At 36.0% G+C, this 19,662-nt stretch overlaps 2 protein-coding genes across 5 annotated transcripts; one reads left to right on the top strand and one right to left on the bottom strand.

Moving 5' to 3' along the window:
- The first annotated feature begins 1,956 nt into the window (after positions 1 to 1,956).
- ABCA1 (ATP-binding cassette A1) lies at positions 1,957 to 17,332 on the top strand. 4 transcript variants are annotated; one of them, XM_078292137.1, is made up of 40 exons: positions 1,957 to 2,288; positions 2,643 to 2,722; positions 2,813 to 2,984; positions 3,155 to 3,237; positions 3,591 to 3,807; positions 4,157 to 4,344; positions 5,009 to 5,069; positions 5,160 to 5,246; positions 5,730 to 5,962; positions 6,566 to 6,680; positions 6,781 to 6,870; positions 7,178 to 7,398; positions 7,564 to 7,676; positions 7,843 to 7,949; positions 8,079 to 8,141; positions 8,610 to 8,696; positions 8,852 to 8,950; positions 9,087 to 9,271; positions 9,383 to 9,437; positions 9,521 to 9,592; positions 9,672 to 10,304; positions 10,512 to 10,690; positions 11,058 to 11,268; positions 11,497 to 11,580; positions 11,741 to 11,782; positions 11,860 to 11,956; positions 12,039 to 12,166; positions 12,958 to 13,062; positions 13,189 to 13,338; positions 13,762 to 14,025; positions 14,117 to 14,252; positions 14,346 to 14,425; positions 14,519 to 14,626; positions 14,757 to 14,907; positions 15,104 to 15,240; positions 15,374 to 15,448; positions 15,856 to 16,159; positions 16,553 to 16,686; positions 16,791 to 16,849; positions 16,946 to 17,332. In XM_078292137.1, exons 1-40 carry the CDS (start codon positions 2,202 to 2,204, stop codon positions 17,028 to 17,030), a joined length of 5,577 nt encoding a protein of 1,858 aa, XP_078148263.1. In that variant the 5' UTR covers positions 1,957 to 2,201; the 3' UTR covers positions 17,031 to 17,332. The 4 variants fall into 4 exon arrangements, 3 of the variants coding, with proteins under 3 accessions (XP_078148263.1, XP_078148281.1, XP_078148271.1); XR_013508059.1 differs by lacking the exon at positions 14,346 to 14,425; XM_078292145.1 differs by lacking the exons at positions 1,957 to 2,288; positions 2,643 to 2,722; positions 2,813 to 2,984; positions 3,155 to 3,237; positions 3,591 to 3,807 and having other exon boundaries at positions 4,266 to 4,344; positions 5,148 to 5,246.
- A 309-nt stretch (positions 17,333 to 17,641) lies between these two features.
- On the bottom strand, positions 17,642 to 19,280 carry LOC144543769 (exosome complex exonuclease). Its single transcript, XM_078292167.1, has one exon. It carries the CDS (start codon positions 19,005 to 19,007, stop codon positions 17,796 to 17,798), a length of 1,212 nt encoding a protein of 403 aa, XP_078148293.1. The 5' UTR covers positions 19,008 to 19,280; the 3' UTR covers positions 17,642 to 17,795.
- Positions 19,281 to 19,662: the final 382 nt, after the last annotated feature.

Here is a 19,662-nt window from a genome sequence, read left to right as displayed (position 1 = left end):
CTGACAGCTTCCTTCCCTATTTACCAGTAAGTGTGTAATCGCCTTTTCCACCATTTCAAAGCCCGATTTCGTACCAGTGAAGGCTGGAACTGCATCGTGATTGAGTTTATGGGATAGGCGTTGGTGAATTATGGACGAAATTACTGTTCTGCCCTTCTTCTTGTCCATCTCCTTAGTTGTTGTGCATCCTGATGTTATACAATACTGAAGTGTAGTGGATCAACTTCAAGTTGTCTTTGTTGTTGGCACAATATTTTGATGGCTTGGAAGCCTTCTAGACCTTCAATACCATAATACAGTTTACAGTATTAATACAACAACAGCATAAACAACACAAATCTACGAATTAAAGTTTACAATATTGACCAATTCTCTCATCATTCATTTTAGTATTCTTCCAGTTTATCCAAAATTTCAGAGTCATTTTCATAAAATTGATATTAAATTACCAGAGAGTACAGAAGTAGGCATGGAATGCTGAAGCAACAGCACAAATTTAAATATTTTGTCTCTCTCGGGTATAAATCCAAACTTATCAGCTAAAGTGACAATGCCTAATCCCACCAGTAGAACAAAGGTCAAGTGTGCAAAAATTATTGCAGCGGTGGTACGCAACCCCAACCTTTTGCTTCCAACTCCTGGACCTGAAAACACAAAAAATGAAAATATAATCAATTTTAGGTTTTTTTTTTCCTAGATAGGTGCCTCAAGTCAGAAGCAGCAATCGAATATGAGCATTCAGTGTAGCTTATTGGGTGTCACTGTAAATCTAAAATATCTTGTACATGTACTAAGGCAATGTCATTTGGGGGCTTCAATAAAGGTCCGAAGTGGTCGGAATTCCAATGTGTTCTATGGGTTTACAGGATAAAAGTTTCCATTTCAAAGGACAATCCAAGAGAAATATTGAGATTTTACACCAGTAGCGCAAGAGGAGGGTTTGCTCCGCTTGAGAGCGCTCTTCAGTGGGGGAGCTGGGGGAGGTGCTGGACCGTCCTGACACCGGAGCAGGGGAATCTGACCTCCAGCGCTCCGGTGCCAATGGCGGAGGCAAGCCTGCGAATGTGTCATCCGCGAACGGTGTGTTTAGCGACCGAACGGGAATTTTCAGCGCTTTGCAAGCGATTTGCAAGCTTGCAAATCCTGAAAGCTTTTATTTCTGAAATTGTCTCTACATCGCTGCCTCTGCGGATTTGAAATGACACGTCAGCTTATGCAAGTGGAAATGAAAGCCACTGTAGATGCTCTAAGACGCTTTGAAAAGCCCCCGGCTTCTACGGGAGGAGAATGCGGTTACTAAACTTCTAAAAAACCCAGAAAGTCACGCAAAATATGAGATATCTCAGAGGATACGCACTCGTCCATGCCCCAGGGGAGGAGATTCTCTATTTATTAGTTTTTATGTCTTCCTTCCGTTTATTATTTTTTAAACATTAATAATTAAAATTTAAAATTTAAATATCAAATTAAATTATTATATTATATATAATTTTCTCTATACATATATAAAATATTACATTTCAATTTTATTTTAATCGGTATCGAAAGTAACGAATAAATTTTGAATATTGACTTTTCAACTTTTTATTTATATACAAGTAAAATAAAAGAGTGATATTTTTATGTACATATAAAGATAATAATATAGATTTTATTTTGACATATAAAATTTAAAATTTTGTTATTAAAAAATAAAAGATGAAAAACATATTGAAGGCACAAAAAATAGAGGAATTTCAACTTTCCTTCCTGTAACAACATCCTCACATATGACACATACATTTTGATTTTCTTGTGGAAATTTTGAAATGTTGTTAATTTTTTACCTAAATATTTGTTTGTTGTCGGCACTTCACTGCACAGATATTAACACCACAAGTGCCACAGAAATAACCAATTTCACGACATTCGCGCGCCTCGGGCGGTGCTATGTGACTTGGTTCATGTCTCTCTCGCGTCCGCTACTTTTTTTCTTCTTTTTTTCGACCTTTTAGCTTTTAAGTCTTTAATGGAGAATCACCTCGTCTAAACCCTGCAACCTCCATTTTCTCTTCCTTTTACTCCACGCTTCTTCTCCAATCTTTCTGAAATCTACATCTCAGTTACTCCAATCGATTTTGTGTCCAATTGAGTAGCTTCTCCTTTTGAGTTTTGGGTTTTTTGGGGGTGAAGCTGAGGTGGGCAGTGGCGGCGCTGAAGAGATGGGGAGTTCAGGGAGGCAACTGAAGGCCATGCTGAGGAAAAACTGGCTCCTCAAAATCCGCCATCCGTGCACTACCTTGACTGAGGTTCCTAATTTTGTAAAATTGATCACGGTTAAGTAATATGAGTTCACCTCACGGTTCAGTAATAGGAGATTAGTGCTAAATGGTATGGGTGCGGCTGTACTATTGATCCCGACATTCATCTCTGGTTTTATTGACTATTGAGGCTTTATTGAAGGTTTACTTATTAAAATTGAGGGAGTTGTGCCTTCTAGAGATTAATTATGGGAAAAATCTCTTTATTACCAGGGCTGTACTGGTACTGATTTCGATGGTATCCTTGTGTTGAAATTATCTCAGTATCAGTTATTTGGAACTACCCAAGTGTAAAATGCCAATTCTTTTGCCTTAATTAAAATCTTCTTTTTACTGTGGCAGATTCTACTGCCTACTATTGTGATGCTGATGCTCGTAGCCATCCGCACTCGAGTTGATACGAGGATTCACCCAGTGCAATCGTACTCTTTTTATCTATTCAAAGCAGAATTATTTATATACAAATTCAATTACTTCTGTTTAGTCCCTTCTATGGTTAATTGGATTCTTAGGTACATCAAGAAGGGGATGTTTGTTGAAGTAGGAAAGAGTGAGATATCACCTGATTTTGCAAGCATATTGAAATTGTTGGTTGATCAAAATGAATACTTGGCATTCGCACCAGATACAAAGGAGACACACTTTATGCTCAAAACACTGGCAATTGAGTTTCCACTAATAAAGGTAACAACAGGACAAAAGAATATATTCCAAAAACCAATAATTTTTTTTCTTTGTTCTTGTATCCTATGATTGTTTGATCGATCATCTGATGTCAACCTTTTTCTTTGACATGTCAGTAAAATTTGCACATGCATATTCTGTGTGTTAATTTTTTTTTCATTTTTTGCTAGATGGTGGGGAAAATCTATAAGGATGAGTTAGATCTTGAAAATTACATTCGCTCGGACTTGTATGGCATCACTGATCATTCTAGGTATGTTTAATCTTCGTCAAGGTAACTCATATCTGTAAATGTAAATGGTGTACTGACTTATGGATGAATTTATGATATTCTTTCTTAGGTATAATAACCATGTGAAACTATGTCAATTTTCCTGTATATTTGTCCCAAATTACAAAGGGAACTTGCATCAACTGACTCAAAACGAAAATTGCCCCATACTTTAACTGCCAGCCTTTCTTGTTGAGGGATATGTTAGCAACAACCAGGCTGCAGTACCGGGAAAAACAACTCTGTAATACGCTGAGTTTTATCTTCTTATGCACTTCTATTTCTATAGGGAGGTAGTTTTCTACTTCTATCTTATTACAAATATTTCTTCTTAGAAATCTATCAAACCCGAAGTTAAGAGGAGCAATAGTATTCCACAAGCAGGGGCCAAAGACATTTGACTACAGCATACGGCTGAACCACACCTGGGCTTTTTCTGGCTTTCCTGACACAAAAAGCATTATGGATGTGAATGGGCCATACCTCAATGACCTTGAACTAGGCATGAGTATTGTGCCTACATTGCAGTATGGCTCCAGTGGTTTTCTCACTGTATGAACTCTCTTTTCTCTTCTATTCAAATCATTCAAGTTGCAAATATCAATGATGTGCCAAAATGTACACTGTTTAACGTAGAACAGAAAATATTAGGATCTTGCAAGTTCAAGTGCAGCAAAATCTTTGAGGAGGATATGAATTAGACATTTGACATGCTACACATTTTAATTTTTGTGAAGTCCTTAGATGGTCAAGTAATGAAAAAGTTTTACGAGGTCATGAAGAATTATCAAAGTTATGAAATAAGAATTAAGTTGAGTCTTTATTTTCTTAGTTTTGAACTATCTAATGCACCCTTCTTTTCTTTACTTGTATTTTCATCTGTATTTACTTGCTAATACAGTTACAACAAGTGATGGATTCACTACTAATTACTCTTGCACAACAATATGAAACCAAGCTTACATCAAAAGCTAGTCATCTCCATCAGGAACAATTTATTCCTAAGCATGTCAGAATAGCTCCATTTCCCACACGAGAATACACTGATGATGAATTCCAGTCCATTGTTAAGCGGGTCATGGGTGTTCTGTGAGTAAATTATAATTTCTTCTTTTTTTCAATGGAAATTTCATGTGCACCCTCTTTATTTCCTGTTGATTAAGAATTGTAATCTAAATACCAGTCTATTTCTCACTGGAAACTGAATGTATTTGTACTTCATATACCTTTGCCTACTCTTTTGCTATTTAAAATGTCAAATCTACCCTCCTTTCTCACCCTTTCTCCATGAATTGATGAGAAAGGTGACAGTTAATATATGTTCTTCTTTGGTTGAGTTAATTTATGTTTTTCTTCTTTGCTTAAAAAACTTCCCACATTGTGTTGGTTGCAATAGAAATATCTTAATTTATTAGGGTAGACATGATATTTTAGGGCTTTGTCATAAAAAAAAGGGAAATTAGTTTGTCATTGTTAAAAAAGTACCTTGGTGCTTCAAATGGTACTGTAGAAATAAAACATAACCTTTTGGTCAGTGTGGTTGAGGAGGCAACTTCATTTTATTTGTTGTAACTAGTAGATCTTCAAGTGGTACAGTGAAATAGAGCATTCCCTTTTGGCCAAGGAAAATTAACTTCATTTGATTTGTTATAGTTAGTATATATATTTTGGATGTTCGTTTTGATTTTTTAGCTGGTTCAGGACCCTGATTGATCATTTCATCAACTTTCTTCTTTTTTTGTGTGGGAGGCAGATACCTATTAGGGTTCCTCTACCCAGTTTCTCGCCTTATCAGCTACTCTGTATATGAAAAGGTAAAACTGCACATACAGAATTTTCTCATTAGCTTGTAATTAGATAGTTCAACAGCAATTAGAAAATTATCTTTTTAGTTGTTTTAACAGGAACAGAAGATTAAAGAAGGACTTTACATGATGGGGCTAAATGATGAAATATTTTATCTATCCTGGTGTATTACATACTTCATACAGGTATATTCTGATCAAGTAATGTATGTTTAAATTATTCTTTTAGCGCTATCCATCTTTTTCTTACTGTTGTTAAATCTTGTACTTAATTATTGTGGCTGTTTGTGTCTTGTACATTTTTTCTAGAATCATTTGATTACAAAAATGGTTCTTCTTTTAAGTTCAATCCAAATCAGTTTGCTCTGTGGAGTTGATATTCTGTAGCATTTTTGGTGCTTCTACAAGTTTGTATCTATGTTGTAGTTTGTCGCCCTTAAAATTGCATGACAGGCCCTATTGATCTTAGGGTGTAAAAGTCCTCCAAACTGACCTCTCCAGATAAAAATTATAATTAAACTTTATATATATAATATAGTCCTTTTGTGTATTGTTATTCAAACGACATGGAATAAGTTGTCCTAAAGCTATCTTAAAAGAATATAATATTAAGCAGTCTTTTTTAATAATACATTTATGCATTGTCTCCTGTATTTTTCTCTGGTACAGTTTGCAATATCTTCAGCAATTATCACAGGGTGCACTATGAGCAGTCTTTTTCGATACAGTGACAAATCATTGGTCTTTGCATACTTCTTTCTCTTCGGGATTAGTGCAATCATGCTCTCCTTCATGATCTCTACATTCTTCTCTCGTGCAAAAACTGCTGCTGCTGTTGGAACACTTTCTTTTGTTGGGGCTTTTTTCCCCTACTATTCTGTAAACGATCCAGTTGTTCCAATGTAAGCAGGAACTGTCACATGAATAATTTTATACATGTTCGTACAAAGCACACATAATCATGAATGCCTTTGTAAAATGAAAAGCAGGTTATTGATATCACCTTCAGCTTCTAATACCTTCAAAGCTCTGCCCAAATACCCTTCTTCTCTTTCTTATTTTTTAGAGGTAGATCCTGAGGCTGGAAGGGTATTTTGGAAGGGCACATGAAATATTTTCATGTCTTTATGTAACTTGGGAATGTTTATTGGTTTTCTCTATGCTCTTTAGGATAGTTATGAGTATCATTTTGCAGGGTCATACATTGTACTTTTTCACATTTTTGCAAGCGTGCAATTGTACCAGTATTATAAATGGCTTGATTTATTCCTTTTTTTCATACTCTATGAACATTGCATCATCGAAGGATTAAATAATTATGTCCTTCTTGTATAAAAATAAGCAAAATGTAGAAACAAAGAATATAAAAAACATTAAACATTACCATCTTTGTACATGAAATTAACCTGCAAACAACACGCTTTGTAGCTGTTACAGTTGCTACAGTATTCATTCTGAACTTGTTAAATTAACACAAAAGTTCTATTAATGTCTTTCTGTGCTAGTGTATGGAAGGTTATGGCTTCTTTTCTATCACCGACCGCATTTGCCCTTGGAACAGTAAATTTTGCTGACTATGAGCGTGCTCATGTGGGACTTAGGTGGAGTAACATGTGGCAGGTTTGTCATCATTATATTTGTGTTGTCTTGTTTCATCGGGAACCTACATTATTGATATAGCATAATTATGCAAAGTATAATTTTGAGAGCCATATTGCAGAGTTCTTCCGGAGTGAACTTTCTGGTCTGTTTGTTGATGATGGTTGTGGATACATTTCTATATTGCTTGATCGGTTTGTACTTTGATAAGGTAATCAAGTTGTTATTTTTCATTTTGCATATATTATACAACTTATAGCATGTATATGCTCTATGGTGGCAATGTGTTGTCGCAATTATCTCATTTAAGAATGTAATCAGGTTACATCATACCCATCAACGACCAACTCAGATCATACAATTCTGTAAGTTTTGGGAAAGACATGTGAGCTACTAGAAACTTACCTTTTTATTTGACTACCCACTATGGATTGTTATCGAGTTGCATGAATTAGACTTCCCTCCTAACTTTTGTGACTTCAATTTCTGAGTGGTGTTTTTGTTGTCTTTTTTATAAGGTTCTTCCTAGAGAGTATGGAGTTCGATATCCTTGGAACTTTCTTATCACCAGATCCTTTTGGCAGAGGATGAAATTAACTCAGGTTTATGGTGATAATTCTGAGTTTCAAATTTATAATAAAGTCTCAGAAGGCAAATCAGATTGGTCAAGTAAAGTCTCTCCTGGGATGGAAATAGAGGATATCTCTTTGGATGCTAAACAGCAGGTGCTCGATGGCCGGTATACATTTTTTCTTTGTAGATGATATTTTTTTTTCCCTCTCTTAACAACTTGTGAGGATGTAGATTATATATTTTTTTGTTCTATTATTGAAAGTCTGAAACCAAAAAAAAAGGAAACATTGTTAAGATTTGTAGCTTAGTTAAGGAAGTTTTGCTCTTCCAGTTGTGTTCAGATCAAGAATCTTCACAAAGTGTACACAAGTAAGAAGGGGAGCTTTTGTGCCGTTAATTCGCTGAACCTTACACTATTTGAAAATCAGATACTTGCTCTTCTAGGTACATCTCATGCCTTTTACCCTTATCTTATTGTTTCTCTGGATCAAAGTCACTCTTGACTTGCAAGGTGGTATACAGTAACTCTTAAGACACATATTTTAATTGGCAACTGCTTAGCTGGATTTGGACTATTATTGTGGTGAGATGTTTGACTTTTCCCATGTAGGTCATAATGGGGCTGGAAAGAGTACAACAATTTCAATGCTTGTTGGCCTTATACCTCCTACTTTTGGTGATGTTTCAATATTTGGAAAGAGTATTAGGACACATATGGTATGTCAATATCTTGTTTTTAATTTTTCTTTACTTACCGGTTACCCATTGGTAATGCAATTGTAAATTGTTAGAGCCTTAGAGGTCCTTCTTATGCTTAGTAATTCATTGACGAATGAATTTTTGTAGGATGAAGTAAGGAAGACACTGGGAGTATGCCCTCAAAATGACATTCTTTTTGCAGAGCTAACTGTAAGTCTTATAATAGATAAATTTTAGTGCATTTATCTTTTGGGTGCCACGAGCTGCCACAACCTCTATTGTGTAATTTTGTTTCAGACACGATCAAGTGTTCATAAAATAAGTTAATTATAATAGATGTATTCTTAGTGTGTTTATCTTTTGGCCTGCTTGTACAAAATGAACTAAAAAAATGATAACATTTTCCATGGACTCCCTCATGAAGAACAATGAAATCTACTGTTTGAATTCATCGTTTGCATTTTGGATTTTGACATATATTAATGTAATAGAGAGATTGTAGCAAACCTATGGCACCCAGAAGTCATGGCACCAGAATCCTCCCCAAAATAAGAAAAATCTATAATAAAATTTTCTAGTAAGAGATAAAATCGATAGTAAAAAAATTATAGTTTAAGAGTTGAACTCTTGCAACTTTATTGGTTCTAAATATTTTCTTCAATTGTGCTACACTCCTAGGTGAAGGAACACATGGAGTTATTTGCTATACTTAAAGGGGTCCAGGAAGACGCTTTAGAAGAGGAAGTGACTGACATGATCAATAAGGTGAGTCTTAACTAGTTTAGAATTGCATTAGGTTCCGTTGCTGGGAACTTTTTAGCGTAATACATAGTCATTATTTTTTGTTAGATTTGGTATTATAAATTGATAAAGAGCTTAAATATTTATTATCTCTTGTTATCCATAATTGACTGATCTAGGTTGGCTTAGCTGATAAAACCAGCACAGTTGTCGGATCTCTTTCCGGAGGAATGAAGAGGAAATTGTCTCTTGGTATTGCACTTATTGGAAATAGCAAGGTGTGCAAAAAAGCAAACACACACTTCCTTTTCTGTCCTTCAATACCTGTTATTAGTATTAGTATTATTATTATTATTATTATTATTATTACCACCATCGTCATCATCATCACCATCATCATCATTATGTATGAAGGTTATAATTTTGGATGAACCAACAAGTGGTATGGATCCATATTCGATGCGATCTACATGGCAATTAATAAAGAAAATAAAAAAGGGCAGAGTTATATTGTTGACTACACATTCGATGGACGAGGCTGATGTATTGGGTGATCGAATTGCTATCTTGGCTAATGGCCACCTCAGATGTTGTGGCAGGTGCATGATTTCTCAAATTACAAACTCCACATTTCTTTTGACAATTGTTTCAGGGTATTCCTTTTATGTTTGAACCCTCTTTTTTTATTTGTGTGTGTGTGTGTGTTTCAGCTCTCTTTTTTTGAAGCACAGATTTGGGGTTGGCTATACACTTACAATTGTTAAGGTTTGTTTTACATCCATTTTTTAGTACTTTATGTTTCATGCTTCCTAAGATGTCAATAATCAATTATTTAGTTTCTTTCTCAGAATTCTAGTCTTGCATCTGTTGCCGCTAAGATTGTACATCGACACGTTCCCTCTGCTACATGCTTGTCTGATGTATGTCTGTTTTCTTTTGGGTTTATTTTTTAACTATGTTTCTTGTTCAGAACAATAATGGGGCTGATCCCTTTTTCAGGTGGGCACAGAGATCTCCTTCAGACTTCCTCTTTCCTCTGCTTCCTCTTTTGAAGCCATGTTTCGAGAGATTGAGAGCTGCATCAGAAAACGTATCCAGCAACCTGAGAGCAGCTCCATTCACATTGATACAACTTCCTGCATTGAGAGTTACGGCATCTCTGTCACCACTCTGGAAGAGGTTTTCCTACGAGTCTCCAATCAGACCATCTCAGAAGAAGATCAGAGCGAACCTGTACCACCTTTGCAAACCAGTACCAAGTCTCTCAGGCAAATCTGTACCACTCTTGCAAACACTTTCTGCTTCATATTTGGAGCAGTTGTTGGTTTTGTATCTTCTATTCTTGCCAAGTTCTGGTGCTGTGATTTTCTGATGAGGTTAACATTTTGGAGGCATTCACGTGCACTTATAATAAAACGTGTTGTTTCTGCCAAGAGAGACAGAAGGACAGTCATGTTTCAGCTAATTATACCAGCTGTGTTCTTACTTTTTGGGTTGGCTTTTCTTAGACTAAAGCCGCATCCAGATCAGAGCTCCATTAGACTAACAACTGATTATTTCAACCCATTGTTGGGTGGAGGCGGCGGTGGTGGGCCCATCCCGTTTAATCTTTCTCTACCAATTGCTCTACAGGTTATTTTTTCTCTCTTTTGTTTTGTTTTTGTACGTGATTTGCCAGGATAGTTTATGTTTGGGGAATTGTGCATGAAAAGTGTCTTTATTAATCTCTCTCTCTCCCCCTCTTCCCCCCCCCCCCCCCCCCCCCCCCCCCCACCCCAACACACACACACACACACAAGCATCAAATTGGACGAACTGTTACCTAATTTGTGCGTGCAGGTGGCATCAAATCTGAGGGGTGGTTGGATTCAAAATCAAGAACCAAGGTCGTTCAGGTTTCCTGATTCAGAGAAGGTCCTCAGAGATGCCATCATTGCTGCAGGGCCCACCTTAGGCCCCACTCTTGTTTCGATGAGTGAGTTCCTTATCACCAGCTTGAACGAATCTTACCAGTCAAGGTAAATTTTTCTTGTTTGGTGAATTTTTTATGCCTTAATTTTATTCTAAATGCTCAAAAGCATTTTGCTCATCTATCTCAAAAAAAAAAAGCATTTTGCTCAGCAAACCCTTGTCCTTAACTAGCTTAGATGAAACCAAATACAGTTAAACCATGGTCTTTTCTTATCCTGAATCTTAGACCAAGAAACTGAGGAGTTTGGTTGTAAGCCACTCAAGCTCAGTAGATAAGATCTTGTTGAATACTTGAGAGAGCCATGCTTGTGAAGTTCTTGCTCCTAAGCAATGATTTAACAATCTCAATCTTAAAAGTTCAATTTTTCCCCTTTTTCCAACACATAAAGACTATGTTTAATCTTTATGGTGAAGGTATGGCGCAGTTGTGATGGATGACATGGATAATAGTGGAGGAGCTGGATACACTGTGCTTCACAATAGCTCATGTCAGCATGCAGGGCCCACATACATCAACATAGTTAATGCTGCCTTGTTGAGGCTTGCGACAGGTGACAGAAACATGACCATCTACACCCGCAACCATCCTCTGCCTTTGACAGTGTCACAGAAGGCTCAACGACATGTAGCGTCCCTCTCTCTCTCGCTCTCTTTCTCACACACCCACACAAAGAAAACACAAACATACATCACAGTCACACTTATCCTTTTTATCAGCAACATGGCTCCTTTTTTATTTATTAATCTCTTGATCATTATTTTTAATACATATTTACTGTTTCTACTCATTATTTTGTTTAGAAATTGAGCTAATTTTGGTTTTCCTAATTTCTGATACATGGGATTAATCTAGGATTTGGATGCATTCTCTGCATCAATTATTGTTGGAATAGCCTTTTCCTTCATCCCTGCCTCCTTCGCCGTTGCCATTGTGAAGGTGAGTCATATTCATCTATTTTGTTTCAGATTATATTGAATAATGTTAAATCTCGTATGAATTATAGTTGCATGGTTATTATAATATGATGACATTTAGTTTTATTTGGCTTTACTCAATTAAACAAAGAGAATTTTGTTTTTTTCTGTGATTTTTGCAGGAGCGTGAAGTCAAGGCTAAACATCAGCAGCTAATTAGTGGGGTATAATTTACCGTCCTGTTTGCATGTGCGTGTTTGGGCCAGTTTGACAAAGTATAATTCCTTTGTATAATTTTCAGGTTTCAGTATTGTCATATTGGATTTCGACATACATATGGGACTTCATGAGCTTCTTATTTCCAACATCACTAGCTCTGGTTCTTTTCTTCCTTTTTGGTATGCAGTCAAACTTTTGCAGTTTCAAGTGTCCTTTTGAGTCTAAACATCTAAATGTCATAACAAATAGTTGTTGATGCAGGATTGACACAGTTCATTGGCACTGGCTGTCTTGTTCCAACAGTTACCATTTTCTTGTGCTATGGGTTGGCAGTTGCATCGTCTACATATTGCCTAACATTCCTCTTCTGTGACCATTCAGTTGCCCAGGTTTGTAAGATAGTAATCTTTGGCTATGTTTGGCACAAGGATAAGGGTGAATGGAGTTGTTTATTTTAAACTATCTGTTCAAACACCAAATCAAATGTAGGAGCTAGAGAGGGAAGCACTTTTAGTAATTAACTCTTATACCCACATCCAACTAGAGATACTATATTTAGACAGAAGTACCCTTTGCTCTCCATATAAACACTATTAGGTCCTGTATTATATTTTTTTTGCTTTTCCTCTTAATATCATTTTTTCTTTCGCTGAAAATAAATCAAATCTTTTTACAGAACATTTATAATCTTCTATGTTGATCACTAGAGATTTTTTTGCATATTCTATTTTGGAATTTGCTTCTAGTGATACTAAAGCTTTTTTCCTTCAAACCAAAAAAAGAAGTAAATCTGTCTTTCTTGTTGTACAATAGGAAAACAGTAAATAGTAAAAGAAAATGCATTTCTGTTTGTCATAACATCTTATCATGTACATATCTGATTTCAAGTATTAATGTTTTAAGCTTGTTAATATATTTATCATTCTTGCATCCCATAATATATCATTGAGAGTATTCTGGTCTTGTAAATGTATCATATTATTTAATTCAACATTATCCCAACGAATATCCCCAACTAATATCAAACACACCTTTTAAAAACTTGGAGATAAAGAGGAATAAAGCTTATCTTTTGTTAACATCATCCCTAGTTTGTCATGCTGCAAAAAGGGCCCTTTATGTATGTAAAGTGACTAAACAGCATTTTACTTAGCAACCTTGCATTGTTTTCTACTTGCAGAATGCTGCATTGCTTGTTCACTTTTTCAGCGGCCTTATCCTTATGGTCATTTCATTTATCATGGGTCTTGTCGAGGCAACAAAAGGAGCTAATTCTGTGCTGAAGGTACCTTGCTTGTTCTTCTCCTTCTACTTTGGACTTTGTTCTGGAGGCTGTCAATTTAAGTAATGAAAAGGTGCTTTTCATCCCCAATGGTATTACTAGCTTTAAATATTTGGTTAAATTTTGCAGAATTTCTTTAGGCTTTCTCCTGGATTTTGCTTCACTGATGGCCTCGCTTCGCTTGCTTTGAGGAAGCAAGACATGAAACTGGGTAGCAGAAGCAATGATGTCCTCAACTGGAATGTTACTGGTGCATCTATCTGTTATTTAGCTGCTGAGGTATCTCTCTCTTGTTCCCTCCCTCCCTCCCGCTCTCTCTCTCTCTCTCCCTCTCTATCTTTCAGCATGCGATCGACACACAGAGATGCATGCAAAACTCAGACTCACATACCTGTGGCAGTGGAAAGCTTTCTTGTGTTATTTATATGCTTTTTATCTTTTTCCTACTTACGGGAGTAATTTTTGAGTTTCTCATTAGCATCTCTATATTAGAGGCAAAATATGAATTCATTCCTGTAATTAGGGTCAAAGAAGAAGTTTGCAAAATAAATTGATCCTATAAAGTTCTATTATCAAATTAGACTTTTTTCCCTACATTTCCTTTTTTATTTTTGAGACAAAAGAGTTTTGTTATTCGAAAGTTGCCAACAAGAATTTGAAAAGTTTTCCAGCATCGCTTTATTTGTATTTATGCAAGTACAGGCGATCTTATACTTTCTGCTGGCAATCATGCTTGAGTGTGCCCCATATGGAAAGCCAAAGCTTAGAGTGTTGAAAAAATGGTGGCAAGGATTAACCTCTCCTAGGGAGACAGCTGACAGTCATACACAGCCTCTTCTTGGGGCAGGTAACAACTTCTCCATTGCAATCCCCAATGGAGAAGATGAAGATGTCGCAGCTGAACGTCAAAGGGTACTTGATGGTCGTGTCAGTAATGCAATGATTTACCTCTGCAATCTCCGAAAGGTATTTCTAAAGGAAAATCCTTTCCTGCTAAGAAAAATAATATTACAAAAATAGAAAGTATGGTGCCCATTTTTCAGTTTAAAATTTATAGGTGTACCCTGCTACACGGCATCATGGTAGCAAGGTTGCTGTCCAGTCATTGACATTCTCCGTCAATGAAGGAGAATGTTTCGGTTTTCTTGGTACAAACGGTGCTGGGAAGACTACAACTTTGTCTATGCTAACAGGTAAATGTTTCACAATTTAAGAGAATATAGCTATAATATAGCTGTCAGTTCTTTTGATGATATTTCTTGTTTGATCTCCATTAATTTGAAAAGGTGAAGAGACCCCATCAGATGGCACGGCTTACATATTTGGGAATGACATAAGAAAAAACCCTAAAGCTGCTCGACGCCGTGTATATATATTCCTCATTTCTTTATTTTTTTTTAGTATTCTCCTTGATTTATCTTTTATAATAATGATAAAAAGAAACTCTTAATACTTGCAGATTGGTTATTGTCCTCAGTTTGATGCACTTTTAGAGTTCTTAACAGTACGTGAGCATCTTGAGCTTTATGCCCGAATAAAGGGTGTTCCTGAATCCTGCTTGAATGACGTACGCTCATGACCTTGTAAATTTAATGTTATTAGTTTTGTGATTAATTTGATCTATTATATATACCTGGTGACCATTCTCTCTTGAAGTGGTTTGATTTTTATGATTTCAACTGGTGTCTCTTTTTCAGATTGTTAATCAGAAGCTAATGGAGTTTGATTTGTGGAAGAGTTCAGATAAACCATCCTATTCACTGAGTGGAGGTAACAAACGTAAGCTGTCTGTTGCTATTGCTATGATTGGAAATCCGCCGATCGTCATCCTTGACGAACCTTCAACAGGTACATTAAATAAACCTAATTATCTGAATATCATAAACAATTAATGTTATAGACTTATATCAAGGATTAATGCACAATTGTTGGAAGGACCTGTAAGAACTTCCAAGGTTAATTTTTTGAACCCAGAAGAACGTAGAGATGAAAAGAAAGATAACTTTTTGACATCTACTGTTATATTTGATTTTAAATACTTTAGGCATGGATCCAATTGCAAAGCGATTTATGTGGGATGTGATATCTCGCATATCGACCAGGCAAGGAAAGACGGCTATTATTCTGACAACTCATAGCATGAATGAGGCCCAGGCTTTGTGCACTCGCATTGGTATAATGGTATCTCTCTGCTTGCTTTGTATTCCTGATGTAAAGAAATAAAAAAAAATAGATAACTAAAGAAATAAGTAATAGATGGAAAAAAAATCATCAATTACAAGTCAACTTTGGAATCATGATAACCTTTTTTTAGGTTGGCGGCCAGTTAAGATGCATCGGCAGCTCACAGCACCTGAAATCCCGTTTTGGGAATTATCTGGAGCTTGAGGTACTTGATTTATGGATACTTGTGATTTAGAATCCAATATATTTGACATTGCTCAATTTTTTTTCTTGAATCTTGTGTGATGGGCAAAATGTCTATAATATTTAATCAAAAGAAAGCTTGAGGTATAATTGACGGACATTAAAGGATTATGATGATATTTCTGTCATTATTGCACCCCAGTTTTACTTTGAACAGATTAATACAAACAAGATGTTTTGGCATGGAACTTGTGTTGAGTTTGAATTTTTTTTTATCTGCCAAAATTATTCATAAGATGATGTTGTCTCTTCCCAAGAGGTGCTTGCAAGAATGCTTGAAACCCAGCATTGAATCTCTTTTTTAAGTAAGACCAGCCTTATATAACTCCATCTGTTGATTGTTGACATAATTTCTCTCATCCTTTGTAGGTGAAGCCATATGAGATCAAGCCGGCTGATGTTGATGCACTATGTCGAACAATACAATCAGCAGTGTTTGACCTTTTGAACCACCCCAAAAGCACCATGGATGACCTTGAGACATGTACTGGTGTGGCTGGCAAGTCTCTCTCTAAGAACGCACCAGAGATCAGTCTAACAAGGGACATGGTACTTCGTGTTGCAAAATTTCTTGGTGATGAAGAATTTCTGCAGCCGATTGTGTGTTCAGATCCTGTCAATGTCAGTGCCACTGCATTTGGCGAACAACTTTCTGAACAGTTAGCTCGAGATGGTACTAAATTGTTTTTAATCGAGTTCGTTTGTTGAAATTTGCAAAGTCCCTACTTATTGGGAAATTGCAAAAGGGACTCTTACCATTCCCTGCATTTCTGAAATAGTTCATGATATTGTTATAGAAATCTAAAGCTAGTCCTTTCCACAGGTAGTTTTTGACATTTGTCAGCATTATGCTTTTGAAGTGATGCATATAATAAGGTTCTTAATTAAAATCTGCTGTGATTTTAAATACCAAAAAATGCAGTTGTTTAAATTTAAATTACTTGATGCATGCAAACTTACTAGTATAAACATTGTTTAAAGTAGGCATGAATATTTTTCTGGTGTTTTCTTGTTGTTTTTGAAAATCTTCACTTTTTTAATTATCATACAATATTCTTGCAAAAAGGTGCAATACCTGTGAGAGTATTTTCCGAGTGGTGGTTGGCAAAACAGAAATTCTCAGAGATAGATTCCTTCCTCCTTGCTTCTTTCCCTGGGGCAACAACTAATGGCTTCAATGGCTTGAGTGTAAAATACCAGGTAATTGTAGACTTTGTTTTCGCAGTAATGTTTTATGAAAAAAAAGTAAGTTATCATAATTAAATAATATTTTTCTTTCCTTAATCCATTTGCTTGTTTTTCAGTTGCCGTATGGGGAAAATGACTCTCTTGCTGATATATTTGGACACATAGAACATAATAGGTACTAATAGCAAATAAATCATTTAATTTTTATTTGTTTAGAGTAATATACTATAGATTGGAGTTAAATTCTGATTTTTCTTAATTTGGAATTCAGGGATAGACTTGGTATTAACGAGTATAGCATCAGTCAATCAACACTGGAGACAATTTTTAACCATTTTGCTGCTGATCAACACTAATTCGACCAAATATAGGATTAGCACCTGTTTTTTGGGTGGATTATATAGAAAAACTTGTATAGTCAGTTACAGGTGAAAGGTACTTAATACAAAAAGTATCAAGATAGGTTCAATTTACTGGAAAGTAAATGTTTACAGTGCCCTTTAGGTTTTTTTTTTTTTTTCAATTTGAAATGTAGTACTATAAGAGCATAATAGTCCCATAGAAACAGCTTTGTATTTTTCCTCTCAAGCGATTAACTTGTATAAAACCAGCTATGTATTGTGGCTTAATTACTATTGGTTTGTCCTTTCTTGCCCCATTCTTAGGAATCATTTCTTCTATTTCTATTGCTTAATAACTACCAATAGAAGAGGCAATGTTAATTAGAAGGCAACTTCACTTTCATGAGGTTTCTTTATGACCAACTGTGCATTATAATCTTGCAATCAAGATTTTTCCGGGACTATCTTCAGAAAGCCCGTTAACTATCGCCTATGGTGGAATCGCTCCAGATTTGCTTGCCAGTGAGGCAGTGAGCATACATAATACATTACGCGTGTAAATTACGTACGAAATTTTAGAATAGGATTTATACTTTTTGAAAATTTTGTAAAATCGCTCCGGGATATTTTGTCCAAGATAAAAATTATTTTTTCTAGAAAATCTGCAAATAAGTTGAGAATTCTCTGATAAGATGTGATTCGTCAACTCTGTTTCAAAGAAAAATTTCAACAGGAACACAAAGTGAAGAAAAGAATTTTAACAAAAATTCAATAACCATCTCATGGCCTGATTGTGTGCAAAAGAATATCATATCCTCTATGCTTAATGATCCTTTCTTCAGCGCCAACACACCATAAATGTCCATGCAACTCTAACTCACCTCCACTCCCGGCGCCAGACGTTTGCCACACGAATTTAAAAACACCCAAAGCTCTACTCAATTGCCTAACTCCATTCAAAACCATTTCTTTGTCATTGGAGGTTAACACCTTTCCCACACAAAGTCTCAGCTTCTTTCCATTTTTGCGCAAACCACCACAGACCTCAACTTCAATATCTCTCACATAACCGTATAGATAATAGAGCAACAAAGTAAAGAGACACTTTGATGAGTGACCCAAGTTCTTGGTAAGTTTCCACTGTATCGAACTGTCTTGCTGTCTTGCCTCCTTATGGTTTACATCTCTCTCTATCACTACATCTCTTATTTGCTTCAAGCCCTCTATCATGGCTTCTAATTTGGTCAAATTGTACAATAAAGCGTGTTCTCGTGAGAGACACTTCATAAGATCCTCAGACATTTCAACCACTTCTTCCCATTTACGTCTCACCTCCTTGCTCTCTACCTTCTTTATCGGAGCAAGCTTCACCCAAGATGGTGATCCCGGTGAAGGTGCATCAGCCGTGTCAGTGAGAAAACTGATACATGTCACAACTATCTGCTCGGCCATGGAACGAGAAGTTGATCGGCATTTCAATGAGTCAATGCCGAGTTTAACATCTTTTAACACCTCCAAAAAGGCTCCTCTCCATATGTGGTGCTGAGTTACTTGTGGTGAGATTGTAATTCTTACCAACTTCCTCTGTTGTGCAGTGATGCTCAGTAGCTCGGCTATTTTGGTCAGGGAGTTTAGCGTTATTGATTTGAGTTCGTTTGGTTTGCTCAAGCAAGGCATTTGCTGGGAGGAGATGAAGGATTTGGCAGTTGAATTGAAGGAATTCATATGTGACATTACCTCAGGATCTGTGATTATTGAGCAATTGGTGGTGTTTGTTAGTCTCCCATCTGATTGCTCAACACTTTGCAGAATATAAGATAGTTTTATTAGCTTGGCATAGGCAGCTCTATACCATTTGAGAGATGGTACAAAGTGCTCTTTTTCAGGTTCTTCCCTAGGGAACATGGCATTAAAATGAGTCATGTACCATCTGCAGAGCCTTGGCTGATTCGGGTGGTACAGGAGCGATGCTAGACTAGGGTTAAAGCGCATGGTTAGACTAGAGAAGCTTCGTATTTTAGGGGCTTTTCGTCGAACACCTTGTCTGCGGTGATCATGGGATCATGAAGAAACCCTCGCTGCCAAATTAAAAAAACTGATGTATTGTGATTTTTATGATGAAAAAATCTTCAGTCTGGCAGTGAGATAAAAATTTGGATTATTGATTGAGAATTGGGTTAAAAATCAAACGGAGCAGTATAGAAGAGAGTAAAAAGAGCGAAAAAGACAACTGGAGAAAGCGATAACATGAAAAGAACGCTGAACCGAAACGATGTAAAATTGCAAAATATGTGAGGTGGATCAGGTGATTAGCTTCTGCTGATCTTCTGTGGCGCTCATTTTTATATTGAATCGTGTTCGCCACAAATGTTATGTCAATTATTTAATATATGTGAGGTTTTATTTTATACAGAAAATTAACTATAGATATTTCCTCAAAAATAACTATAAATTTTACGGAATTAAGAAAACAAAAGAGTTACGGAATTTAGGAGGTTCATATATCGACTAAACATTAACTAGCATAAATTAATAATATATCTTAACTCTAAGCAAACTCTGTAATTGTTTTTAATGACAATCTGATGAATTTTTTTAATGTAAATAACTTTCTACATGTAGCTATAATAATAATTCGACAATATGA

The sequence above is a fragment of the Carex rostrata genome, chromosome 2, assembly GCF_964058835.1.
Source record: "Carex rostrata chromosome 2, lpCarRost1.2, whole genome shotgun sequence".
Classification (NCBI taxonomy): Eukaryota; Viridiplantae; Streptophyta; class Magnoliopsida; order Poales; family Cyperaceae; genus Carex; species Carex rostrata.
The sequence above is the reverse complement of the archived record's forward strand: the minus strand, read 5'-3'. Positions and strand labels throughout refer to the sequence as shown.